Here is a 23,914-nt window from a genome sequence, read left to right as displayed (position 1 = left end):
GAATGCGGGAGACCCGTGTTCGAATCCAGCATAAATCTTTCTTTTTTCTCCTTTCCTATAGTAAACTGGCCACGCGCGGCGCTAGGTTCCACTTTCCATTGTTTTTCCCACTCATTTCAATTCTTTGTTAGTTACCAAACAGTGGAAAGTGGAGCTCGGTTTGGGGTATTAGACCCCTCTGGCAATTTCGTTTTAGGCGCAGGGGGTATTGCGCGTTTGCTGGCCGTGATTATAGTAGGCCATGGACACGACAAACGATGTGAACAAAATGGCGGACTGGCGAGAACAAGTTACGGCATGTCTGAGTGATGCCACGGTCGAAAGAGCAAATGCCGAATCCGTTAAGCGAAGGTGATTTGCAAAGGGATTGGGAGGAAGAGAACGATTTTTTTTTCTTTTAATTTTGTTTTGTTTTCGTCTTACTCTTTGCCTCTCGATGTTGCTTACCCTTCCTTTCACCAAATTGCCTTGGAGAAATAGGAAAAGCAGCATGACCTGTGGGCGATCGAATGTCGATACGTTTTCCTTGGATTACAAAACCAGTGTGTGCTGTGTTATCATGATTGTTTACTGGTAAATATCTGAGTGTTTGTTACCCTTCGGTTTGTAGTTTCCGGCTTTTACAAGCACAAACTGTTTACTGACGCAAACAAGTGGATTGTCGGTAGAGATGGGAAGACAGATAACTAAACCGGAAATCCACAACGTTTACGTTTGTTACTAACCACAGCCAACAAAACTAATGTTAACTACGTGTTATGTCTACAGTGATAAGAATCTAAATTTGAATTATACAACAGGTACATGTTTTACCGACATCTGAAGATTCTCATTCAACATCGACGTTACCAACAGGATGTCAAACACGTATACCTAAAACCTATATCATCGGCGGGCGTTTATTGACATCCGGTACATTTCGTAGGATGACTCAAATGAACCCCTGCCATGTCACAAGATAATGCACTTCTTGTGCTATTATTATGCTAATGGATTCTTTAAATACATTCAGGTAATAGTTGGAGAAGTTTCAAAATGTTTGACATAATCATTTGACTTTAGATTAGACCTTTTATTGCATTGGTTTAGCTTGTGATAAGTGTTAAGCAGAGCACCTATATAAAGAGGCAGGTGGAAAAGCAAGGAACAACCATCAGCTTTTGGTTACTTCGTTGAAGTCTTTTGCCACAGCAAGCATTTCTAAAGTCCAACTTTCCATAAGTGTAATAAATTTAATGTTTATTTATAATTTGTATGACTGAGATTGTATTTCAATCATCATTTGTTAATTTTCTCACAGCAGGAAAATGATTTCTCAGCTACCTTCATTGATGACTCTACTGGTCATTTCTTTCATGTGCCTTTGGCTGGGATCAAATGTCTCAGCATCGCCCATCTTGTTATTGGCCCATGAAGAAGATGACCATTCTGTTGTCCCAGTCGATGCCGTCAATCAAAATGTTACGATCGAAGATTTCGAGCTAGGAGAGCCATTCAGTGACGAAGAATTGAGTGGCAACATTTCCAGCAAAGTTCCTTCTGGTAAGACCTTCTTTTTGGTCCTTTATTTTAGGTACTAGAGTGAATGAAGGTTAACATTTAAAATACTTTAAGGATCATTATCTGCAAAGTGGAGCAATCAAATCCGCGACGAGCTGTTGAAGAAACTGGCCGGTGGAGACATTATGACCCTCGAAGATAATAAAAATGCTGTCGTCGATCGCAACAGTCTTTGGCCTAGTGCCCAAGTTCCTTACGTCATCTCCGCAAGTTACAGTACGATTTATTTACTTTTCACACTTAATTCAGATAACGTTAAATTTGCCTCTGTCTCTTAAATTTATTACGTCGTTGTGCTGCTTTCATTCGCACCATCTGCCAGCTCCCGAACAGCGACGAGTTCTTGGCTACGCAATCAGTGAATTTCATTCGAAAACTTGCATTCGTTTCGTTCCACGGACTACTCAAGCTAATTACATCTACATCCGGCGAGATCTCAATGTCGGGTAAGTATTCCACCTTCTAATAATAAAAGAACATGTATGTAAAAGCAGGTTTATTATGAAAATTCAGGTGCTGGAGCTACGTGGGTATGAACGGCAATGGTCCACAAGATGTTAGTCTACCTGATTATTGCGTCAGTTATAATTATCCTGGATCTGTCATGCACGAATTGATGCACGCCATTGGTTTCCAACACGAACACCAACGTCCTGATCAGCAATACTACATCACCATTAACTATCCCAATATTCGTCCAGGTATTATTTACTTAAATGTTTGTCATGATATTATCTCGTCGATTGACGTAGGTAAATGTTTAAATTGTTGATAATTGGAAATTTGTAAACAGACAATCGCCAATTCTTCAACGCGATGAAAACGACCGAGGTCAACACTTTGGGCCTGCCGTACGATATTAGTAAGTTTGCACAAATTCTTATTCAAAATTAGTTCGGGTCATTGTAGTAACCGTTTTTTATACGAAAAGAATCTGTCATGCATTACCCGAGTTCGTTCATGGCCAATAATCCATCCATTCCAACTATGATGGCCAGAAACGGCGAATTGAATTTGGGAAATTTGAAGGGATTCACTCAGGTTTGTTAGGCTATTCTTACTAGCATTTACCTATTAATTTTTTTACCTTCACAATTATGCTTTCTCAATGTTATAATGTACACATATACAGTTGGACGTCCAGAAAATTAACAAGCTGTACAGTTGCTATTCCGGCTAAAAGGGCGACGCTTCGGCTGGTGGACAATGACGTTGCAACTTAAATCATTGTAGACAAGTCTGTGACTGGAATAGTTAGTATTTTATGTAGTTGACACCAATACATTTCAGTAAAATCTACCTGCCTTTAATTATTGGATAAATTTTAAAAAATTAATTACCTTTATGCATGCACAAACTTTCGGGAGGTTCAAATTCAATTGATCTGCTACATTAACAGATATTCAATATAAAGTAAAATCCCAATCTCTGGATGCGTTTCCAACGACGTGGAGTCAACCGATATATTCAGACTACTTCCGCAATCTTTTGCTTGAAAAACATTTATAATCAGGTCATATGAAACTAAAAAAAATTATATTGTTTACAATCTAGGTAGTAACATACCTGCGGGAATTCCCTGTTGAATTCTCCTTTAACGATTTGTCTGTCTTGATGATCCACTGATGGCCAAAGACCTAAATAGAATCAGCAAGAACGACGTGTGTAGCTTACCAAGTAAATGAAGCGCGTGCCTAGTTTGTGATGTGCATTACAAACAGCCTTTGGATTCCCCAAAGTTTCTGAATGGCAACGATGTCGTCAATAAACTGACAAGAGAATATAGTTGCAAATACTAATTTTCGATCAGCAGCATTACCGTCACGTCCCTTCTCGAACGTGGCGGAATTCGACAAACCGTAGCCATAGAAACAGACTGTCACATCCTGGTTGTAAAATTAACCAGGAATGAATTTTAAACAAGTCTATTAAACAAAATGAAACGTGAATAGTGTCGATGAACTGTTAATCAACGAAAAAGGGAATACCTGCGCTACGAGAAAAGCGTGTGCAGTTATTTCTCAGTCGGAATTGGTGGATGCATCAGGTTGATTCAAAGTGAATCATCCAAGTTGTCATTCGACCTAACTGGAGTGTAGCACACAATACATTGGAATTCGGCAACAACTCTTCGCTTATTCTGACGACCGTGACAGATTCTTTCTTCCGCCTGTTTCACCATCAATTTGCATGGCAACTGTTTCGAACAAAAAAATAAGAAAGAAATTAAATTGAGTGGATGGTACCCACAATAAATAGAATATGGTATACTTTTTTCATTGGAAGAGATATGATGCGTTGAGTTCTCTTGAAACTGCCGATTTCATTAGAGTAAATGGCCCGGAAACATGTAAGTGAATATCTGCAATCGCAGTATCCGGCATACCGACTAATTCGGAAAGATGAGCAACACCTCTAACCTTTATTAATTGTGGGCACAGTTGCATCAATATGCGAGTGCACACATCCGCCGTACACCCCTTGAACTGCACATCATCCGAATCAAAACCACCTATAACAAGCCGTTGACATTTCCAGTATTGACACGTCCCACCAACTGTTCCAACACCATCTGCTCTGACGAAGACTCTAGTGCATTATTAACGTGTGGGTGTATCAGTAAATCCTTATGTTGTTACCTCTATAAAAAAAAAGACCATGATCATGTATGTTTCCAATCGTTCCTTTGCTCTCCAATTCGGTGGCTAAGCGGTGAGTTGCTCTTCTTTAAGCTGTCGCGAATGATATTACATGTTAAAATTGTTCAATAAAAACATTTCAGAAACGTACCTTGAATCGAAATGGCGAACCAACTGGACCCCTACTGCCTGCTTTCCTTCTTAACTATAGCGATGATTTGCTTCTGGACCAATTCTATTGGAGCTAATCCTGTCTGGGCAGAAAATGGTAACCACCTGGAACAGGTAAAGAAATTTAGATAACCGTATGGCAAGTGTTAAAATTTAGTCGATGATACTTAAATGTTGCGTGAAAATTAGAACGAAGTCGCGTTTGAAGCCGGAGAACCATTAACTGACGAAGAATTCAACAGCGATGCTCAGGGGAAGACAGGTAACACACTACGATAATGAAATATATACATTTAAGACTGAAAACAAACCTGCATTAAAATGTTTTGATGCTCTTTCATGACTGCTCCATTTAGCTTCTGTGGACGGTGCTCAACCGTGGGAAAAACAATCGTACAACGGGCTGCTAGGTGGTGATGTGGTACCTGGAGACAAGAAAAACGCCAATAAGAACGCAGATTTGAAATGGCCGAACGCGCAAGTTCCCTACGTTATCTCCAAGAGTTTTTGTATGTGCTGCATTTCAAATGAATTCGCGTTTTTCCTAAAACAATTCCGTCCCTTCACTTGTTTTAAATAGCGGCGGAAGATCGTCGAATCATCGCGTCCGCTATGGCAATGTACCACCAAATGACTTGCATTCGTTTCGTGGCACGCGGCACTCAAAAGGACTACGTGAAAATTATTCGAAGCCGAGAATCGACGAGCGGACAGCAAAACAATCCCGGGTATGACCTAATTGCTACAAGATATTATTTACAAACTGTTTCATATTTAAAAAATGTTACCATGTAAATTTGCTTTAATTAGCTGCTGGTCACTAAAAGGGAGAGCTGGAAACGCGCAGGAATTGAGTCTTGACGGCGCATGCGTTAACCGTGCGACAGTGACTCACGAACTTATGCACGCCCTTGGATTCGATCACGAACAAGAACGACCTGATCAAAAGAATTTCATTGTCGTGAAATACGACAACATCAAAAAAGGTAATCATACAAAATTTAGTTTACCGTTTGAACAACGGAGAGCCGTTTGATTAAAACAGGAACTCGATCGCAATGCGACGATGATTTGATTGGTACAGAAAATCAACAGTGGTTCACCCCCAAGCCGAAAGATGCCATTAACTCTATTGGGCGCTACGACATAAGTAATGATGACTTCATGTTGTTCAGTTCTGCTTACGCTAATTGTCGACCTCTTTTCAGATTCGGTTATGCATTACAACGCTTACGCTTTCGCCATCGATTCGTCAAAACCGACCATGGTTTCAAAAACAGGAAAGACAACGATGGGAAACAGAAATGGACTTACTGCGGTAAACAAATTTAAGAGCACACTTTCAACTACCTTAACATTTGCTTGTGACGTTGCATCTACAAAGACATTTTTTTTTCTTTTCTGTTTTAACTGGGCATTCATTAGACTGATGTCGAAAAACTGAAGAAATTGTACTGCAAATCTTAGTTCTCTTCATCTTTGGGATTACGATTTCCGAGTACGATCATTCGAACGCTCGTCTTGCTAATCAATGTCTTTTGTTTTACATATAGATTATCTTTAATACATTTAACATGCATTGCATTCTTTGCGTTCCTTTCTGTTCACACTATATTCACAAGCACAATCTCCTTTAATTTGTTTTTAAGAATAACGAAAGATAAGCGATAGAAATGATTCGTTTGCTTACCTGTGTTATCATTGCGTTCAAATCGTGCCGTGAGTTGTTTTAGTTCGGGATGGACGTCTTCAGCGTGACCGTAAGCTTTATCTTGTTCTTAGTTTTTTATAGAATTTTGCTGAATCCACTGCATGTTTTCTTGCGACACGATGTAAAGCGAAGAATGCTCTTGAGTCTGATTTATATTAGGAAAATCATCTATGTCTTCTGTCGGTTAATGTTATTTCAATTAACAAATGCCAATTGGTTCCACAATCACCTGCGTGGAAAAACGTCATAATTATGTCAATCTTAACTGAAAACTATTACTTTTTACTTAAAGTTTTTGATAGTAATTCGCCTACGGGAATGTTTTGGGTTGGATTCTTGATCCACATGGTTTCTTTTTAAATCTTGGTGTAGCATTAGCCAAAAATCTAAATAGATGTAGCAAGAACGACGCGCGTTGTTTGGCAATTCAATGAACCCCGTGACTAGTTTGTGATAGGCATGACAAACATCCTTCAGAATCCCTAAATCGTCTACGGCAATTGACGCCCAAATCTCTAAATGGCAAAGATGCCTCCAGCAATAGCCAAAAAAAAGTATAGAATTGCAATAGGTAATGGGAGGCTGCCACATCCTAGTTGTAAACGTAACCAGTAATGAATTTCAAACAAGTCTATTAAACAAAGTAGAACGTGAAGGGCGACGTGAACGAAATGTTAATCATCGAACAAGGGAATACCTGTATCAAGAAAAAGGTGTGTTCAGTTGTTGCTTCTCTGTCGGAATTGGTGGATGTGCCAGAGTGATTTGAAGTGAATACATTCCACTTTAGATTTATTTTAGGTTTCCCATTTGGCAAATCATTAGCACAAGACTTGATCTTCGCAATAGAACACAATATCTAAAACGATTGAGACGAAACTGTTTTGAGTTGGAAAAGATCTAAGGACGAGGACGTAACGACTTCTCTGTATGAGAAGAGCTAACAGATAATGTACCTTAAGAAGAATGGCTTACATAAAAAGGCCTTAACTCCATGACACCTGTTTTCATTTTCTCTTTCACATTTGAAAGAGAAAAAAGGAAAGGAGAGATTTCATTCACCCCACTTCTTATTTATACATTCCTGTGTGTACTGGATTCGAAGCACATTAAACTCTCCCTTTTTCCTAAAAACATTAAAGCGCCACGACTAAGAGAAAGGGATAACACAAATGCATAATGGCTGATACTATCACGTCCTTACCCTAGTTGCACTTACCTGGTCGTCTTATTGCAAACCCTGCTGTGTTTTTACTTTCTATGCAGATTTTGCAACCCCTTTCTCAAGCTCCACGATTTTCCATTTTACTTTCATGTTTGCTAAGTAAAGAGACGGAAAGAAACGTAATGCAGGTAGTAGATTAACACAGTGGGAGAGAAACAAAATTTTATGATGGCCGACTAAGAGGGCGCAAATCCTTTCTCCCAAAAGGGCGCGTTTGGCCGGTAGATGGCTGAACTAAGTGACCCGTTTAGCTGACAACAACGGTAGAGATCTTCAATTTAACTTAAACATCTTTAATTTAATTTAATTTAATTTTTTTGTGCCCAAAGTGACAACATTCGAACCATTATACTATTCTCGTTTTGTTAAATTACCACAACATTTGATGTAAGACAGAAGCAGAAGACAATCCACTAAACGTAAAGGCTTGGCGACAGTTGCAGAGTCCTAATCGTATAATTAGTTCTTATTTCCATTTTTATCACGACTTGCCAAAAAAAAAAATAATAATAATTAGCACCCATTCATTCCACAATGTTCGGAACATCCGCGTTTATGGGTAGAGCAAACAGACGCCACTTAATTAATGGTAATCACAGCTGCATTGACATGCATATGTGTCCTTCAGTTCGTACTTTATCAACGATACGAGCTCACGGCTACCTACCAGCCTTACCAGATTTGTCCATTGTGCTTCCGCTGCTGTATTTACAGGTCCCAATATTTGCTCCAATACGCACCTGCTCTCGATGAATGCGTAGTTGTATCAATCCTAATCTACAGAGTCCTATAAAAAGCAACCATCACTAGCTATATTTTTCATCATTCCTTTAACGGCAATCCGTGGCTGTATCGCAAGTTTTTTGGGGGTAAGTTGTTTGTTATCTTTTCCTGTTTCAAATGAAGTCACATGTTTAAGTTTTAATACAATCAATTTCAGAAAAAGGACGCTTGAATCGATATGGCTACCAAATCGAAATCTAGTTACCTCTTTTCGGCTGCTTGTGTGGTGATCGTCTGCTGCTGGGCCACTTGTGGTGAAGCCAATCCCGTCTGGGCAGAAAATGAAAATCAGCTGGACCGGGTAAGTTTGCCTTGAAATTTTCCTTTGAATTTCCTATATCTGTGACGTGTAATATATTTTGGAAATTTACCTTAATCAATGTCTAATTGTTGCATGGATAATCAGAACGAAGTTGTGTTTGAAGCCGGGGAACCGTTAACCGATGAAGAATTCAATAGCGGTGTCCAGGGCAAAGCAGGTAACAAAACACGTTTTAGAAAATCAGTTTAAAGTTAACAAGTCAATTTAAAATGTTGCGATCATTCGATCAATGTTGGACACAGTTTTTATAGACAACCACGGCACACAACCGTGGGAAAAACAACCAGGCAGTGGACTGCTGGGCGGCGACGGACTACCGGGAAACACGAAAAACGCCAATAAAAATACGGATATGAAATGGCCGAATGCGGAAGTTCCCTACGTCATCTCCAGAAGTTTTTGTATGCACCTGATTTTGAACTCCTTTTTCCTTAAAAACTACATTTTACCTTTTGCAAATTGAAAACATTTAGCGCCGGAAGATCGTCGAGTCATCGGATCCGCTATGGCAACGTACCATCAAAGGACTTGCATCCGTTTCGTGCCACGTCGTACCCAAAGCGACTACATCAAAATTATTAAAAGCCAAGAATCGATTAACGGATGGGCAAACAATCCCGGGTACAATCAACATTTGCAAAATAAAAATTAAGTTTAAAACTACTAATGCCCAATTGTTATTAGGTGCTGGGCGCAAAAGGGAAGAGTTGGAGGCGCACAGGAATTAAGTCTCGACGATGGATGTGTTCACGTAGCGACCATCGTTCACGAACTGATGCACGCTGTCGGATTTGATCACGAACAAGAGCGGCCTGACCAAGAGAATTACATCACCGTGAATTTCGACAACATTGAACCGAGTATGCATTGAAAACAGCCTCAATATTTATCAAAATGGCAATTAAAAATGATGTGATTGGATAGGAAATCATCAATGGTTCACCCCGAAGCCGGCAGATGAAGTTAACTCTCTCGGACGCTACGATTTGAGTATAATTTTTCCGTACATTGGTCTTGTGCAGTTATGGTCTAATTAATGATGTTACCTCATTAGATTCCGTCATGCATTACAGTGCATACGCGTTCGCTGTTGATTCCTCCAGGCCGACTATAGAAGCCAAGGATGGGAGATCGACATTGGGAAATTCGAGGGGACTGACTTCGGTAAAACAAATTCCATTTTTTTCTCTCTTACGATTTGACACGAGTTGTCCAGAGATTTAAAAAAACTGACTGATTTAATCCACTTACCTGGGTATTTTTTTTTTTTTTAAGACGGACGTCCGAAAATTGAAGGCGTTGTACTGCGGTTACTAATGCCCGTCTTTACTCTGCATACGTTTCTTAAGCAAAGCCTCTCCACTTTAATGACTTTATCCACCTCTGGTGATTTGATTTTCAATACATTTTAAATATATCATTTCGTTTGATTCTTCTAGCGTCTCAACTTCAGAGTTTGGATAATTTAGCCACACCTAATTAATCGAATCGATTTATTCCTAATGAATTGCGTTGAAGAGTTTAAAACAGGGTTTAATGAAAACACTCGATAAAAAGAAAACTATGTCAATGACCACAAGTTGTCCTCAAGATAAGTGACCTGAATGTGTTACCGTTCGGTCATTCACCGCAATGGAATCGGATCAAACTGAATTACATTGACAAATAGCCAAACCGGTCTACATGCAAGTGCACACATCGACAAAAACAAACATGTGCAGTTACCTCGTTGCTGATTGAAAGTTATTGACTCGTCGAACGTTTTTGCATATCTTCAAAGGCCACCCTTTCTTCAGCCCATCGGCACTCACGAACTTTCATCTAAAACATTACCAACTATTTGTTTTCAAATCTAATGAAATAAGAATAGAAATGATTTGATTTTATTAACCTGTTTAATCATGGCGTCTATATCGTGTCGTGAGTTGTTCGGGATGGACGTTTTGAGCGTCTCGGCCAGTTTAATGACGTTCTGAGTTTGTTGTTGAGTTTGTCGTAGCCATTGGTTCATACAATGCGCCGTCTAAAAATAATTAATATTTTTTTAAATTGTTTTTTTTTATTACAGTGAAATGATGTAATTACTTTGTTGATGGTTTGGCGCATCCGCATGTTTTCTTGCGTCACGGTGCAAATCGCTGAATGCTTTTGAGTTTGATTGACATAAGAGAAATGACCAACCTTGTTTTCTACCGGTTTTGCACCTGGATTTACGGCTTGCAATGAATTCCTCGACGAACTATGATCCCTTTAAATCAACGCAAAAATCAATTAACACATCATTCAGCGTGATAGAACGAGATAATGTTTACATTTTTTTTCTAATTCAGTTACGGTAATTAAGACCCAACAATTGACAGTGGTGATCCAGTTGTATCCAAGGATGCGTCCAAAACACGACTGCCTCCAAAACGTCACTTTTTTTGTGGGATGAGGGAAAAACCTCAGCAAATTACAGGTGGAACGGAGCGCGCATTGGACCTGCCCCGCATTCCGTGCCAACATTTCCCCTTAGCAGGTACTCACTGAACCTTTTTAAAAGAAAACGTTTGAACGTCCAAAGTGACCAATCAACTTTTCAACTCGCCCAAATCGATTGTCTCTAACAAACCCGTCATTTTTAAAAGGGAACAGGGTGCGGACGTAATCATTCCCGTATAGCTCATTTACATATCTTATCTTGTAAGAGGGGAATTCCCCTTGTGTTGACCACACCTACAGCAGCCCGAAATGAGTGAACTAATTCTACGCCCTTGAATGAGGAATCCCCGACAATTGGAAATCACACGATGGCCACACAGCCTAGCAGCACACAACGTGAAACAGGTTTTTACAGCTCCACCCATAAACAACAACAACAAGCAAACATCGTTAAGTAGACTATCACCATGGCAACATACTCTTCTTTTAATAGCGAAGATACGTGACATGACACATCAATTGAAATGATTTACCTGTCGATGTTTTTACTGAATCACGAAATTTTGCAATGGGGAAATCCGGAAGCTGTTTGTCACGCACGTCACATCCATGTCACGCGCCTATAGTTCACTGTGTACACGCCAAGACTACATACGTCGTTCACATCTATCCAAAGTTCATTGGCCAACAGAAGACAATCATGATGAGCAAGCCGTGGATCAACAATCCAAACAAAGTCTTACCTCAGGTTAGTTCCAGATTTCTCATTAAACAGGTGTGCACTTTTGTTTATGCGATTGTTTCATAGTTGATCGTGGCAGTGTGGGCAACATGGGGCTACTTTTCCATGGGTTCCGTCCGCGGATGGAGTTCTCCAGGCATTCCATCCTTGAATCGCACGTTGGATTTTGAAATGTCTTCATCCGACTTCCAATGGATATGTAAAACAAATCAAAACACAAATTCAATTCGATTATCGACTGATATCTTATCGAAATAAAAACAGCTTCGTTTCCAATGCTTGGGGCTATGCTCGGATCGCTCTTCATCAACAAACCGATGCAATACTACGGCCGGAAGAATGCATTAATCTGTCATTACCTCATCTTCATTAGCGGATTCCTCATCACTGGGTTCACCTACTTCGGCAAACATAAATCCATGTTGTACGTTGGACGATTCCTGATGGGATTCGCAGCAGGATGCACCACCCCCGCAGCACAAATCTACGTACAAAAAACAATTCAAATGATTAAAATTTAATAATTTATGCAACTTGATATTTTTTTAAAAAGAACAGATAAGTGAATGCGCATCACCTGGGATACGAGGCCGGATGGGATCAATGACAGCGTCTTCTTTGGCTTTAGGCGTGTGGTTGACGTACATCATCGGATCGTTCGTGGATTGGCACGTCTTGTCTTGGATTCTAGGCTGTTTGCCCGTCCTCTTCATGGCCGGATCTTTCTTCCTGCCGGAATCTCCAGTTTGGCTCACATCGAAGGGCCGGCATCAAGAGGCCCGACATTCTCTTCAGCTGTTACGTGGAAAGTAAAATACATCGTTTAAATATAAGATTATAAGAAAGATGATGATTGTAAATTACCAGAGGGACGAACATCGAAGCCGAAATCGAGCGGATTAAAGAACATCAGGGTCGTGTGGCTAATAAAAGTGGGCAGGATGACACGATCTTGCAAGAATTCCGCAATGTTTTGACTTCAGGGCCGGTTGTTAAGCCCTTATTCATCTCGTTGAGCATCATGCTGTTCCAGCAGACAACCGGAATCAACGCCATTGTATTCTACACCGTGAGCATCTTCCAGTCGGCCGGAAGCACCATCGATGGAAGATACGCCACCATCATCGTCGGCGCTGTCCAATTGGTTTTCACCGTCGCCTCGGGATTTCTGGTACGTCGACATCTACCAACAAAAGAAAAACATTAATACCTTTAATTTTAGGTGGATCGATGCGGAAGGCGGATGTTGTACATTGTCTCCGCAATCAGCACGTCGATTCCTTTAACAGCAATGGGCACATTTTTCTATTTCCAACGTCAATGGGGCGAGAGAGAAGCAACGGATTATTTTGGTTGGCTGCCACTCGTATCTCTCATCGTCTTCTTCGTTACGTATTCCGGTGGGATCAGTAACGTCCCGTTCATCATCATGGGCGAAATGTTCCCGTTGCGATATCGAACGCTGCTGGGCGGGATCAGCTCATCTTTCCATTTGTTTTGCACTTTCGTGATGGTCCGATTCTTCCCCGACATGTTGCGAGCAATGGGCAAAGACGGGACCTTCTACTTCTTCTGCGGATGCACTTTATTGAGCGCCATCTTTGTTTACTTTTTGCTACCAGAGACGAAAGGTAAAACGCTGGAAGAGATGGAACAACTATTCAGTTCAATCAATCCAAGTGAACCGCGAAAAAAGATAAACTGCTTAGACGACGTCATAGCCATGGAAATTAGTCTTAATGGAACTGTTGTCCTTCTAGGCCGTTCTGAAACGAACGAATTTGAAACAAAACAAATACAATTGTCTGGCAACAAATTGAAAGCGTAACATATATATCCCAAAATATCGCTTGCAAAATACACGTTGTTAAATCCGTAATCTGCAAACTTCCTTTTACCGTGTTCAACTTTTTAAAAAGTAAAAAAATTACTATTTACCGAATTGTGAATGCAAGTTGCTTGAATGTAGGCACGTGAGACGTAACCATTTAAAGTCGTTTTCCTGAAGACGGTGGCCAGAAGGTGCTTCGTGTTGCGCGTTTACAGTGTGTAGTGTGGTGACGAACGAAGTTGCCTCGTGAATCTTTGAAGATCGTTCAAGTTTTGAAGCAATCGTTTATCCTCCATTCCCATGTGACTCTACATTTTTTTTAGTGCAAAATTTCGCTGATTACAGTGAGTTAATTAAAAACACATCAAAGCTTCAGTTAGTTTAACATTTGCAAAGCCACTACACAATTCACGGCCTTGTTTCGGGACAAGCTAACACCCACTGCTTATCAGTGACGTCATCCAAGGCCATCGTTACACATCTAACTAGCTGTGTAGACAAACAAGTCCAAAACTCCACGACTATCAACAGTATCTGTTTAAGTTTCTTTGATTCAATTTTACATCATTTTGCGATTTAAACAACTTGATGCTAATGATTCTTACGATTCCATTAGTTTTACTAAGTGCGTTAAACAACCTCCCATTCCATACATAAAACCTCAGCGAGGCAGAAGAAAGCACGGCAAATGGAGGCAAAATCTAAACAAGTTGACGTTCCAACGCCCAGCCAATTAACATCAATAAGAACATCAGCCTCGGCGGATAAAGCGGGAAAGATAGTCAAGAAGGTATCTGATGCAACTCACGGTTTGAAGTTTGAATCAAAGTTGTTGACGTTGTTTTGCATACGAGCACTTGGGGCCGGTAAAAAGTTTGAATTGGCCAAAGAAAGAGGAGACGTTAGCGGAAAATTTGACGACGTAATTTTCCGATATCAAGTGACAGACAACACACCTGAAGTTAAACCTTGGCGCTATCGCTACCTGCAAGCCAAACACAAGGAAAACGAGAATGAGAAGATAAATGCGGATCACCTCCTCCTAGATAATGACAAGGGCGATTTCAGCTTACCAAAATATTTCCGTTCCTTCTGCATGATAAGACGCAGGGGCGTAGACATTCACGACTGCATCATTTGCACCAACATCGGTTTTAATTCAAAGGATTTCCAGGCAAAGGGCATAGAATTGGTGTCGATTAACCACCAACCGGAAGACATTCTAGAATTTGGTTCGAAAGAGAAGACTCGTTATAAACTCAACTTCACCAAAGAGCTACGGAGAAAAGCTTTAAACGAATGGCCTGACATTCTACGTCTTGCCAAACAGTTGCAAGAATACGCGCAAAATAAAAAAACAATTGATACAAGAGCCGGAGTCTTTAGCAACTATTTTGTTGCTTTGATTAATGAACGTGTCATTCGTATTGATTCTACCAACAAAACAAACGGAAAGTTCCATGAGGATTTTCTCAACGAGGTCAAACATAATGGAGTGCCCGATTTTTCCAACGTGTCCCCGTTATCCGATGGGGCGAAACAACTACGTCAAATTCTCAGCAAAGGAGCAGAGTATGGCAACTGGGAAAAATGGGAATTCAAACTGAATAATAAGTTTGGAAAAAAAGAGACGGATACGGATATAGAAAATCGTCTGCCGCTAAACATCGAGGACGAAGATATTGATGCATTCCTTGAGAAATTAGTGTTCGTGGTAAACATGCCAAACGAAAATGAATTTGAAGGCATTTTGCGAACTAAAGATGTGAGCAAGTACTACCCTAGCAAAAAAAGCAAACAGCAAACAATCTGCTTGTTGCACAGAGTGTCAGCTAAATTCTCCAAAAAGGCAAACGGCTATTGGCTAACATCAGAAGAGGCCAAGAAGATCTTACTATCTGATGTTACTTCCATTTCAAAAAAAAATCAGACACGATTAGAAGCCGAGATGGGGTTCAACGAAGACGCCATGGAAACAATGGCTAGTGAATTAAAAAAATTGCTGGCTAAAAATGAAAGGGTTATGCGAATTATTACCCCTTCACCAAGGCATACGGCTGTCAAAATCTTTTCGGCCATTCAGAAGGTGCCACAGTGCAACAGGGATGGAAGCTTTTTGGTAGTGTCACTGAGTAATCTAGAAGACAAGGTTCGTTGGAAAAACATTCTGAATTTAAATAAAGATTCTCACCATCTTCTTATCGTCGTTTGCGATAAAGAAACACCTGATCCATGTGGTTATGCAGAACTTGTTCAGGATAATCCAATATTCAACAAAATATTGTTCCTCTGTCGTGACGGAACTGGTGGAATGACGGACAGCATCACTTACGCAGAGTTGAGTAAGAAATTCCAAAGTGCTATCCTGCAGAAAACAATTTCGTTCCAGGGAACAAAGTTAACGGTCAATCAGCTGGTCGGTAACGAACCGGACAAAATCATCGATTACCTTTCTATAGAAGAGTTGCTGTTCCTGGAGGGGAAAGAAATCAACATTCCCCGATCGGACACATCAGCATACGAAAAATCTTTGTACATCGAAAGGCGGTTGACGTTTGCATTTGACGAATCTTTCGAAACCATATTATCAGGTTACTTAAATTGTAAAGTAGTAGATGAGTTGCACGAGAAATGCAGAATCACTCCGCAAGGTGAAATAAAATGGTTTGTCAAAGGCAACGAGCACCAATCCAAAATATGGAGAGAAATAAAATACCTTGCCAATGAAAAAATGTCTTCAAACGAAATCCACGAGAGCGAACTCATTCGTTTGGCTGTGGACAGTGAACCGCTTCCGATTATCATATCCGGTGCGGCTGGAACAGGCAAATCAACTATCCTCTCCCATTTCTGCGTGAAAATGAAACAAGAAAAACCAGATCACTGGATCATTAGAATCAATCTAGTAGAGCACCAAACAAGTTTCTTACAATCAGTAATAACTGAATCTGAAGACGATGCCGTTGATTTCTTTGTCAAACAGTTGCACATCGTTGAAAATGACAGCCCCTTTTCTCGTTCCCTCTTGAGACACCGATTGCAAACGGGAGACAGAATTGCTTTCATGTTTGATGGCTTCGACGAAATCAGCCACGTTTGTCAAGAGAACGTGATTCATTTGATGAAAATGCTCGCCGAGAAGAAAACGATTGAACTCTACGTAACGACAAGACCCCACATGGTAGACGAATTACAATTTGAGTTGTCTCAATTGGCGCATCACCTGCAAATTTTGACTTTAAATGACCAAATTGACTATTTGTTCAAGTATTGGCAAGCAAAGTTTCGCAAACAGAAAGAAACAAAGCAAAGCAATGAGATTGAAATGGAAAACAAGCGAATACGGAAGTTCGCCGAAGAGTTAGCTAAACGAGTATCTCAAACTCTAAGAGAGGACGAGGGAGCCTTAATTGGAGTTCCATTGCAATGTCGAATTCTAGCCGAGTGCTACCAATCTGAAGTTGAAAAACAGATCAAAAACGACATAGCAAAAGAATGTTTAACACTTGATTTTCAACACTTCGATTTAAGGAGTTTGTACGACCGTCTCTTGGATACAAAAAGACGAATTTTTCTGGAAGAAAAGGCAAAATCGTCGAGTTTCAATCAAATCGGCAAAAGGGCCATGGATTTCTTGATCGTTGCTATTGAGTCTTACTTGACAAAATTGGCCATAGAGACACTCGTTGTGAACGAGACGAATGTGAATATTTTATGGCCAACCCCGTTGCCGTATTTTCTATCGGCTACTGAAAAGTCTGAAAAGGAAAACAAAATAACTGATTTAGGAGTAAAATACGGATTAGTCCTAGTCAGTAAAGGTGAAGAGGGATCTAAAGTCCAGTTCGTTCATCACACCTACGCCGAATACTTGTTCGCCCGATATTTGCATAGAGGAATGGACATAAACAACGTCGACAACAAACAGCTTTTGAATGAGATACCTGTACGTGACTTTGTAGTTGAAGAAATTTTAATTCAAGACAATTATCAAGGAGTAAGGTTATTTTTGAATTCCATGCTGAACAAAAAAAAACTGGACGGAAGAACGGAACTACCAAATCATTTGAAAAACCTTGCTATAGGTTTAGCTCAGTACATCAATCAACCAGAACGTAATCAACGTCTTCCCAATGACCAGCATACCAACGCTTTAATAGTTACCCGCCAAACTGAGAAGTTGTTTTTATTCTTAATCGATTGTCTATATGGAACATTGACCAGAACTAAAGTATGTCAACTCCTCAAATCTGCGAGCATATATTGACGTTACCATTTTCTTAAAACTGGACAATTGCCTACTGCTGGGAAGAGTTATTACACAAACCTGAGATCAGATATTACTCATTCCATTACACTTAAACCACAATAAAGTCTATGTCAACGTTTGGAACAACCAGGAGCCAAAAACGCTTCCCATCTTCCACCTACTCTGAAGACAACTTTACTGAACTAATAAAATGTACATTAAATATCCAAGATTACAACAAAGATAACTGAACATATCCATTCAACAATGGAATTGAAAAGACCCTGGACATTTTACGAGAACTGTCATAGCCAAGATTGATGTAAGGCTTACGTCATTTGGCATTCTTTACAAATATATTTGAAAAATGTTACTTACCAGACAAAGATTCATTGGCAGACCCTCCATGAATGCCTAGACTTCACTGGGCAGTGTTTAATTGTGACCTGGAAGTGATTGAAAATGTATGCCAGGAAACATTTAGCATACATAATGGTTCCACATCCTTCTATGTAACACCAAAAGTAACCTGCCAATAAATAGTATCCTTATTAAAAACAAATGTAACAGCTGATGAAATACGAAAACACCCAACTGAATATTATTTTATATTATGATTATTTTATATTTTAAACGATTTAGTGTTCTACAAAACAGAAACAGTCGAAATACTACTTAAGAATATCAAGGAAGAAACATTTCATAAAACGATTGACGTGATTGGACTCGAAAATTTGAAAAAAATCACTTTCTGGACTACGACGTCCATTCTGGGTTTCGTCTGCTACCAACTGTCATTGCCAGGTTGACTCTTAATCATCTGTGTAACATATCTCTCCCAAACGGTAGCTTATCGCTTATCAAATAAATGTTGTGAAATACGTTATCTGCAAACTTCAATTTACCTCTTAAAGCTAGAACAGGCTTGATGTTGCGCGTTCACAGTGTAGTCGTGGCGAACGGAGGTTGTCTCGTTCCAATTTTTCTACCTTTCCCATTTAGCTCTGCAATTTTTTCAAAGTGCAAATTTCATTGTTAGTGAGTGAGTAAAAAACAAAAACAAAAAACATAACTTCAACTACACAAACGCTTGCAAAGCCAGTAGGCAGTTCAGTGGGCTTGTTTCGGGACAAGCTAACGCCGGCTTATCGCCAGTGATGTTATCTAAGGCCATCTTTGCACACCATTTTGACCAACTTGACTCTGATTCCTTCTTCGATTCCACCAGTTTCACGTAGTGCGATAAACATCCCCCTATCCCACCGAAAAAATCGTTGCGGGACAGAAGAAAGCGCTTGAAATGGAGACGGGTGACGTGCCAACGGCCAGTAATTTAACACCAAGGGGGACATCAGCCTCGGCGGATAAAGCGGGAAAGAAAACCAAAAAGTTACCTGATGCAACTCACGGTTTGAAATTTGAATCCAAGTTGGTGGCGTTGTTTTGCATCCGAGCACTTGGGGCCGGTTACAAGTTTGAAGTGACCAAAGAAAGGGAAGATCTGGGCGGTAAATTTGACGACTTGATTTTCCGATATCAAGTCTCAGATGGAACGCCTGAGGGTAAACGTTGGCGCTATCGCTACCTGCAAGCCAAACACAAGCAAAACGAGACTGATAAGATCAATGCAACTCATCTACTCGGAGACAATGACAGGGGCGATTTCAGCTTACCAAAATATTTCCGTTCCTTCTGCATGATGAGAAGAAGAGGCGATGACATTCACGACTGCATCATTTGCACCAACATCGGTTTTCATTTGGATGTCGAAAAGAATGGGATCAAATTAGTGTCGATTAACGACCAATGGGAAGGCATTCTAGAATTCGAAAGAAAAGATGGGGAGAATCCGAAAGAGAAGACAGCCCGTTATAAATTGGAGTTCACAGAAGAGTTGAGAAGAAAAGCGTTAAACGAATGGCCAGACATTCAACGTCTCGCCGAACAGTTGCAAGAATGCGCTCAAGGCAACAAAACAACTGATATAAGAAGCGGAATCTTTAGCAGCTATCACGTTGCTTTAATCAAGGAAAGCGTCATTGATTTGAAAACGAAAAAATTCCATCACGACTTTGTAAATGGAGTCGAAAGTTTGTCCGTCGGGGCAGCGCAATTACGTCAAATCCTCAGCGAACGGCCGGGATATGTCGACTGGAAATTCCAACTGAACAACAATTTTGGAAAGAGCCAAACGAACGGTGAAACAGAAAATGGCCTCCCGTTAAAAATCGAAGACGCAGACCTTGATGCATTCCTTGCCACATTCGTGCTAGTGGTAAATATGCCAAACGAAAAACAATTTGAAGACATTTTACAAAGCAAAGACATCAGCAAGTACTACATTGAGAAAGAATGCAAACAGCAAACAATCTGTTTGATGCACGATATAGATCAGAAATTCAGCGACAAGGATGTGAACGATTGGCTAACATCAGAAGAAGCCAAGGAGATCTTATTAGATGGTGTTACAGAAGCGTCACAACACTATCAGGAAGAACTGAAAGAGGATGTGGGGTTCGACGAAATTCCCAGTGATAAAATGATCGATAAACTAAAAAAATTGCCGGCCAATGGCAACAGGATTGAACGAATTATTACCCCATCCCCGAAGCATACGGCCGTTGAATTCCTTTCGGCCATTAAGAAGGTAGAGGAGTACACCAGGGACGAAAGCTTTTTAGTGGTGCCGTTGAGTAGTTTAAAGGACAAGAAACGTTGGACAAACATTCTTAAATTGAAAAAAAATTCTCACCATCTTCTCGTCGTCGTTTGCGATAGAGAAACACCTGATCCATGTGGTTATGAAGATCTTGTTCCGGTCGATCAAACAGTCAACAAAATAGTGTTCATCTGTCGTGGCGACATCACGTACGCAGAGTTGAGCGAGAAATTCCAAAAGGATATCCTGGAAAAAACAATTTCGTTCCAAGGAACAAAGTTAACCGTCGACGAGCTGGTTGGAAACGAACCGGACAAAGTTATTGATCACCTGTCTATAGAAGAGTTGCTGTTCCAGGAGGAAAAAGAAGTCAACATTCCCCAATCAGACACATCGGCATACGAAGAATATTTGTACATCGAAAGGCGGTTGATGACTGCGTTTAACGAATCTTTCGAAACCAAATTAACAAACCGCTTAAATTGTACATTAGATGAGCTCCACCAGAAATGCAAATTCACTGCGCAAGGTGAAATAAAATGGTTTGTCAAGGAAGCCGATCGTCAATCCATATGGTTAGAAATTAAACGCCTCACAGATGAAGAAGTGTCCTCACACGCCATCGACGAGAGCCAACTCGTTCGTCTGGATGAGGGAAGTGAACGATCTCCGGTTGTTATCATATCCGATGGAGCTGGAACAGGCAAATCAACTCTCCTCTTCCATTACTACATGGAAAAGAAACGAGCAAAACCAGATCACTGGATCATTAGAACCAATCTAGCAGAGCACCAAACAGCTCTCGCACAATTAGCAACAACTGCTGAAGACGATGCCGTTGATTTCCTCGTCAACAAGCTGCACATCGTTGCAAATGACAGCCCGTTTTCACGTTCGCTGTTGAGGCACCGAATCAAAACGGGAAAGAGAATTGCTTTCATGTTTGATGGTTTCGACGAAATCAGCCACGTTTGCCAACAGAAATTGATTCATTTGATGAAAATACTTGCCGAGAAGGAAACGATTGGACTCTACGTAACGACAAGGCCCCACATGGTAGACGAATTACAATCTGGATTGTTTCAATTGGCCCACCACCTGCAAATCTTGTCTGAAGAAGATCAAATTAATTACTTGATCAACTACTGGCAAGAAAATTTACATGAAATTGAACAGGAAAACAAGTCAATTATTATACGGAAGTTTGCCGAAGCATTAGCTCAACGAATATCCGAGACTCTAAAACATGAAGAGATGTGCTTCATTGGAGTTCCGTTGCAATGTCGAATTCTAGCCGAGTACTATCTACCTGAAGTTGGAAAACGCATAGAAGACGACAAAGTAGGAGAATGCGTAACACTAGAGGACCAAGATTTCGATTTAAAGGGCCTGTTCGGACGTCTTTTGAAAACAAAACGGCGAATCTATCAGGAAGAAAAGGGTAAATCATCAATTTCCAATAACACCGGCAGGGGGACTATGCATTTTTCCACCCTTAACATTGAGTTTCATCTTACTAAATTGGCTGTAAAGACACTTGTGGCGAACGACAGTAACGCGAATATTTTATGGCCCTTCCAGCACCCGCATGAACTATCGGACAATGAAAAGGATTTGACAGATTCGGGAGTGAAATACGGATTAGTTCTGCGCAGCAAATGTGAAGAGACATCTTACGTCCAATTCGTTCATCGCACCTACGCCGAGTACTTGTTCGCTCGCTATTTGTATCAAGAAATGGACATCAACAACGTCGCCAATTACCGGCTGTTTGATGAGAAACCTATATGCGACTTGGTCATTAATGAAATTTTAATTCAAGACAATTATCACGGAGTAAGGGTATTTTTGAATTCCATGCTGACGAAGACAGAAAACGATCAAAGAACAAATCCAACAGATCTATTGAAAAAATTTGCTACACATTTAGCTAAGCACATCCATCTGACCCGACGTTATAGAATTCATCCCCATGGCAACACTTTAATTGTTGCCCTCCAAACTGAACACCTGTTTCATTTTTTACTCGATTGTCTCGATGGAACGTTAGACGAATCTGAGGCGAAGCGAGTCGTCACGTTTGCATTCGAAGAACCATTTGACTTTTCTATTTTCTTACATCTGGGCGAAAAGCCACGCTACCTTTCTGATTTTTGTAAATTGTTCCATTCAGTCAAGGGCAATGATAAAGTACTTAAAAGAATTCTTTCTTATTACGGCGACGCAGACGTCGTTGACGGGAAGCGTATCGTCAAACAATTGTACCAAAATCTCTTTGTTTCAAGAATTTTCTCTTCAAACTATGTCTATTTACGGAACAACGATAAGGCAAAACACGTCCTGAATACGACGTTGGACTTTGTGGAAAACCACACGTTACATTTAAAACTTGCTTTGGATTTAGAACAACCACCATTCGGACCACTGGACATGTCGGTTATATTACTTCATTTTTACATCTTTAATGAAGATGACAGCAACGTCCTAGTCAAATTCTTACGCATCCTATCTTCCATCTACTCCGAAGACAACAACTTTACTGAACTAATAAAATGTACATTAAATATGCAAGCCAACAACGAAGATAAAGTGAACTACCCACCCAGTAATGGAATAGAAACAACCCTAAAAATTTTACGAGAACTGTCACGACCAACAGTGATGCAAGGTTTATGTCATTTGGCACTTGTCACTAATTTATTCGAAAAATATTACTTACCGGATCAAGATTCACTGGTGGATCCTCCTCCTCGAATGACTGCACTCCACTGGGCAGCGTTCAATGGCGACTTGGAAACGATTGAAAGTATGGGCCACGAAACGTGCAACGCAGATGACGGTTTCACGCCCTTCTACGTAGCAGCCGCTCGTCATCAAGAAGAATTCTGTAACAAAATATTATCTTTATTAAAAACAAGATGGAACGCGACAGATAATGAATTACGAAAACACCTGACCAACGATAAAGGATTCGTATTTACGGCCATGTGGGATGCAGTTTGCTTTGAAAATGTCAAAATGTTTCAGGTGATCCTTAAATCCGTCAAACAAGCCTTAGGGCGAAATTACCTTATGGATTTGTTGAAATCAAAAAAGGCCATAGAATCGTTTGCAAGTCAGGTATATGATGGGCAAGACACTCTCCTCTTGGCTCTGAAGACAGGCATAGACCGCAAACTGTTATTCAAAACCATAGCCAAAGTTATGCTCGAGGACGGCAGTCAAGTGGGATACACTAATTTAAACGATTTAGTCTTCCAAAGCAAAGAAACAGTCAAAACGGTGAACTATATCGTAGAAGAAACACTTCATGGAATGATGAACGTGAATGGGCAGGAAATGTGGAGACAACGCTTTATGAACTGCGACCGCCATTGGGGTTTTACTTTGCTATCATCACACGAATGGTGGAACTTGACGCTCCGGATTAGATCATTGCAGACAAGTCTGTGACTGTTATAGTTAGTGTTTTTTTGTAGTTGACTCCATCAATACACTTCAGTAAAATCTACCTGCCTTTAATTATTGATTTTCGGATTCCCCAAAGTCTCTGAATAGCAACGCTGTCGTCAACAAGCTGACAAGAGAATAGTTTCAAACA

General features: G+C 40.3%; 5 protein-coding genes and 3 long non-coding RNA genes across 11 annotated transcripts; 5 read left to right on the top strand and 3 right to left on the bottom strand.

Moving 5' to 3' along the window:
- Positions 1-1,306: 1,306 nt before the first annotated feature.
- Positions 1,307-2,812, top strand: LOC130694073 (zinc metalloproteinase nas-7-like). Its single transcript, XM_057517243.2, has 7 exons — positions 1,307-1,542; positions 1,615-1,776; positions 1,883-2,006; positions 2,074-2,261; positions 2,354-2,422; positions 2,492-2,601; positions 2,693-2,812. The coding sequence occupies exons 1-7, from the start codon at positions 1,308-1,310 to the stop codon at positions 2,738-2,740; spliced, it is 936 nt and encodes a 311-aa protein (XP_057373226.1). The 5' UTR covers position 1,307; the 3' UTR covers positions 2,741-2,812.
- Positions 1,897-4,787, bottom strand: LOC130694094 (uncharacterized). 3 transcript variants are annotated; one of them, XR_009001884.2, is made up of 10 exons: positions 4,538-4,787; positions 4,351-4,475; positions 4,200-4,292; positions 3,832-4,132; positions 3,549-3,757; positions 3,127-3,485; positions 2,901-3,051; positions 2,309-2,805; positions 2,087-2,226; positions 1,897-2,022 (listed from the first exon to the last, which is right to left on the bottom strand). It is a non-coding gene; the product is annotated as an uncharacterized LOC130694094 (long non-coding RNA). The 3 variants fall into 3 exon arrangements; XR_009421070.1 differs by having other exon boundaries at positions 2,901-3,045; XR_009421069.1 differs by having other exon boundaries at positions 3,832-4,149; positions 4,218-4,292.
- Positions 4,348-5,888, top strand: LOC130694075 (zinc metalloproteinase nas-4-like). Its single transcript, XM_057517244.2, has 8 exons — positions 4,348-4,484; positions 4,560-4,632; positions 4,727-4,879; positions 4,951-5,098; positions 5,181-5,356; positions 5,455-5,520; positions 5,579-5,688; positions 5,796-5,888. The coding sequence occupies exons 1-8, from the start codon at positions 4,362-4,364 to the stop codon at positions 5,835-5,837; spliced, it is 891 nt and encodes a 296-aa protein (XP_057373227.1). The 5' UTR covers positions 4,348-4,361; the 3' UTR covers positions 5,838-5,888.
- Positions 4,951-7,475, bottom strand: LOC130694100 (uncharacterized). 2 transcript variants are annotated; one of them, XR_009421074.1, is made up of 7 exons: positions 7,038-7,475; positions 6,779-6,940; positions 6,368-6,712; positions 6,061-6,310; positions 5,381-5,509; positions 5,159-5,308; positions 4,951-5,105 (listed from the first exon to the last, which is right to left on the bottom strand). It is a non-coding gene; the product is annotated as an uncharacterized LOC130694100 (long non-coding RNA). The 2 variants fall into 2 exon arrangements; XR_009421075.1 differs by having other exon boundaries at positions 6,368-6,673.
- Positions 7,476-8,303: 828 nt separating this feature from the next.
- On the top strand, positions 8,304-9,728 carry LOC130694023 (zinc metalloproteinase nas-7-like). The gene is made up of 8 exons (XM_057517162.2): positions 8,304-8,390; positions 8,496-8,568; positions 8,654-8,812; positions 8,885-9,032; positions 9,096-9,271; positions 9,336-9,401; positions 9,466-9,575; positions 9,687-9,728. The coding sequence occupies exons 3-8, from the start codon at positions 8,764-8,766 to the stop codon at positions 9,726-9,728; spliced, it is 591 nt and encodes a 196-aa protein (XP_057373145.1). The 5' UTR covers positions 8,304-8,390; positions 8,496-8,568; positions 8,654-8,763.
- Positions 9,729-9,926: 198 nt separating this feature from the next.
- Positions 9,927-13,412, bottom strand: LOC132088010 (uncharacterized). Its single transcript, XR_009421068.1, has 10 exons — positions 13,277-13,412; positions 12,439-13,213; positions 12,152-12,369; positions 11,934-12,058; positions 11,576-11,759; positions 11,366-11,498; positions 10,724-10,942; positions 10,497-10,659; positions 10,303-10,434; positions 9,927-10,232 (listed from the first exon to the last, which is right to left on the bottom strand). It is a non-coding gene; the product is annotated as an uncharacterized LOC132088010 (long non-coding RNA).
- A 239-nt stretch (positions 13,413-13,651) lies between these two features.
- Positions 13,652-18,527, top strand: LOC130694047 (uncharacterized). The gene has a single exon (XM_057517191.2). It carries the CDS (start codon positions 14,094-14,096, stop codon positions 17,670-17,672), a length of 3,579 nt encoding a protein of 1,192 aa, XP_057373174.1. The 5' UTR covers positions 13,652-14,093; the 3' UTR covers positions 17,673-18,527.
- A 48-nt stretch (positions 18,528-18,575) lies between these two features.
- Positions 18,576-23,824, top strand: LOC130694046 (uncharacterized). Its single transcript, XM_057517190.2, has one exon. It carries the CDS (start codon positions 18,955-18,957, stop codon positions 23,764-23,766), a length of 4,812 nt encoding a protein of 1,603 aa, XP_057373173.1. The 5' UTR covers positions 18,576-18,954; the 3' UTR covers positions 23,767-23,824.
- Positions 23,825-23,914: the final 90 nt, after the last annotated feature.

This window comes from Daphnia carinata, chromosome 6, assembly GCF_022539665.2.
Source record: "Daphnia carinata strain CSIRO-1 chromosome 6, CSIRO_AGI_Dcar_HiC_V3, whole genome shotgun sequence".
In the NCBI taxonomy this organism is placed as follows: Eukaryota; Metazoa; Arthropoda; class Branchiopoda; order Diplostraca; family Daphniidae; genus Daphnia; species Daphnia carinata.
Note: the sequence above shows the minus strand (reverse complement) of the source record. Positions and strands in the feature narration are given on the sequence as shown.

Coding starts and splice junctions, on each gene's coding strand:
- LOC130694073 (XM_057517243.2), top strand. CDS start 1,308: ATGATTTCTCAGCTACCTTCATTGATGACTCTACTGGTCATTTCTTTC. Junction 1,777..1,882: donor CGTCATCTCCGCAAGTTACA/GTACGATTTATT, acceptor ACCATCTGCCAG/CTCCCGAACAGCGACGAGTT. Junction 2,602..2,692: donor ATTTGAAGGGATTCACTCAG/GTTTGTTAGGCT, acceptor ACACATATACAG/TTGGACGTCCAGAAAATTAA.
- LOC130694075 (XM_057517244.2), top strand. CDS start 4,362: ATGGCGAACCAACTGGACCCCTACTGCCTGCTTTCCTTCTTAACTATA. Junction 4,633..4,726: donor CGATGCTCAGGGGAAGACAG/GTAACACACTAC, acceptor TGCTCCATTTAG/CTTCTGTGGACGGTGCTCAA. Junction 4,880..4,950: donor CGTTATCTCCAAGAGTTTTT/GTATGTGCTGCA, acceptor TGTTTTAAATAG/CGGCGGAAGATCGTCGAATC.
- LOC130694023 (XM_057517162.2), top strand. CDS start 8,764: ATGAAATGGCCGAATGCGGAAGTTCCCTACGTCATCTCCAGAAGTTTT. Junction 8,813..8,884: donor CGTCATCTCCAGAAGTTTTT/GTATGCACCTGA, acceptor GAAAACATTTAG/CGCCGGAAGATCGTCGAGTC. Junction 9,272..9,335: donor TTTCGACAACATTGAACCGA/GTATGCATTGAA, acceptor GTGATTGGATAG/GAAATCATCAATGGTTCACC.
- LOC130694047 (XM_057517191.2), top strand. CDS start 14,094: ATGGAGGCAAAATCTAAACAAGTTGACGTTCCAACGCCCAGCCAATTA.
- LOC130694046 (XM_057517190.2), top strand. CDS start 18,955: ATGGAGACGGGTGACGTGCCAACGGCCAGTAATTTAACACCAAGGGGG.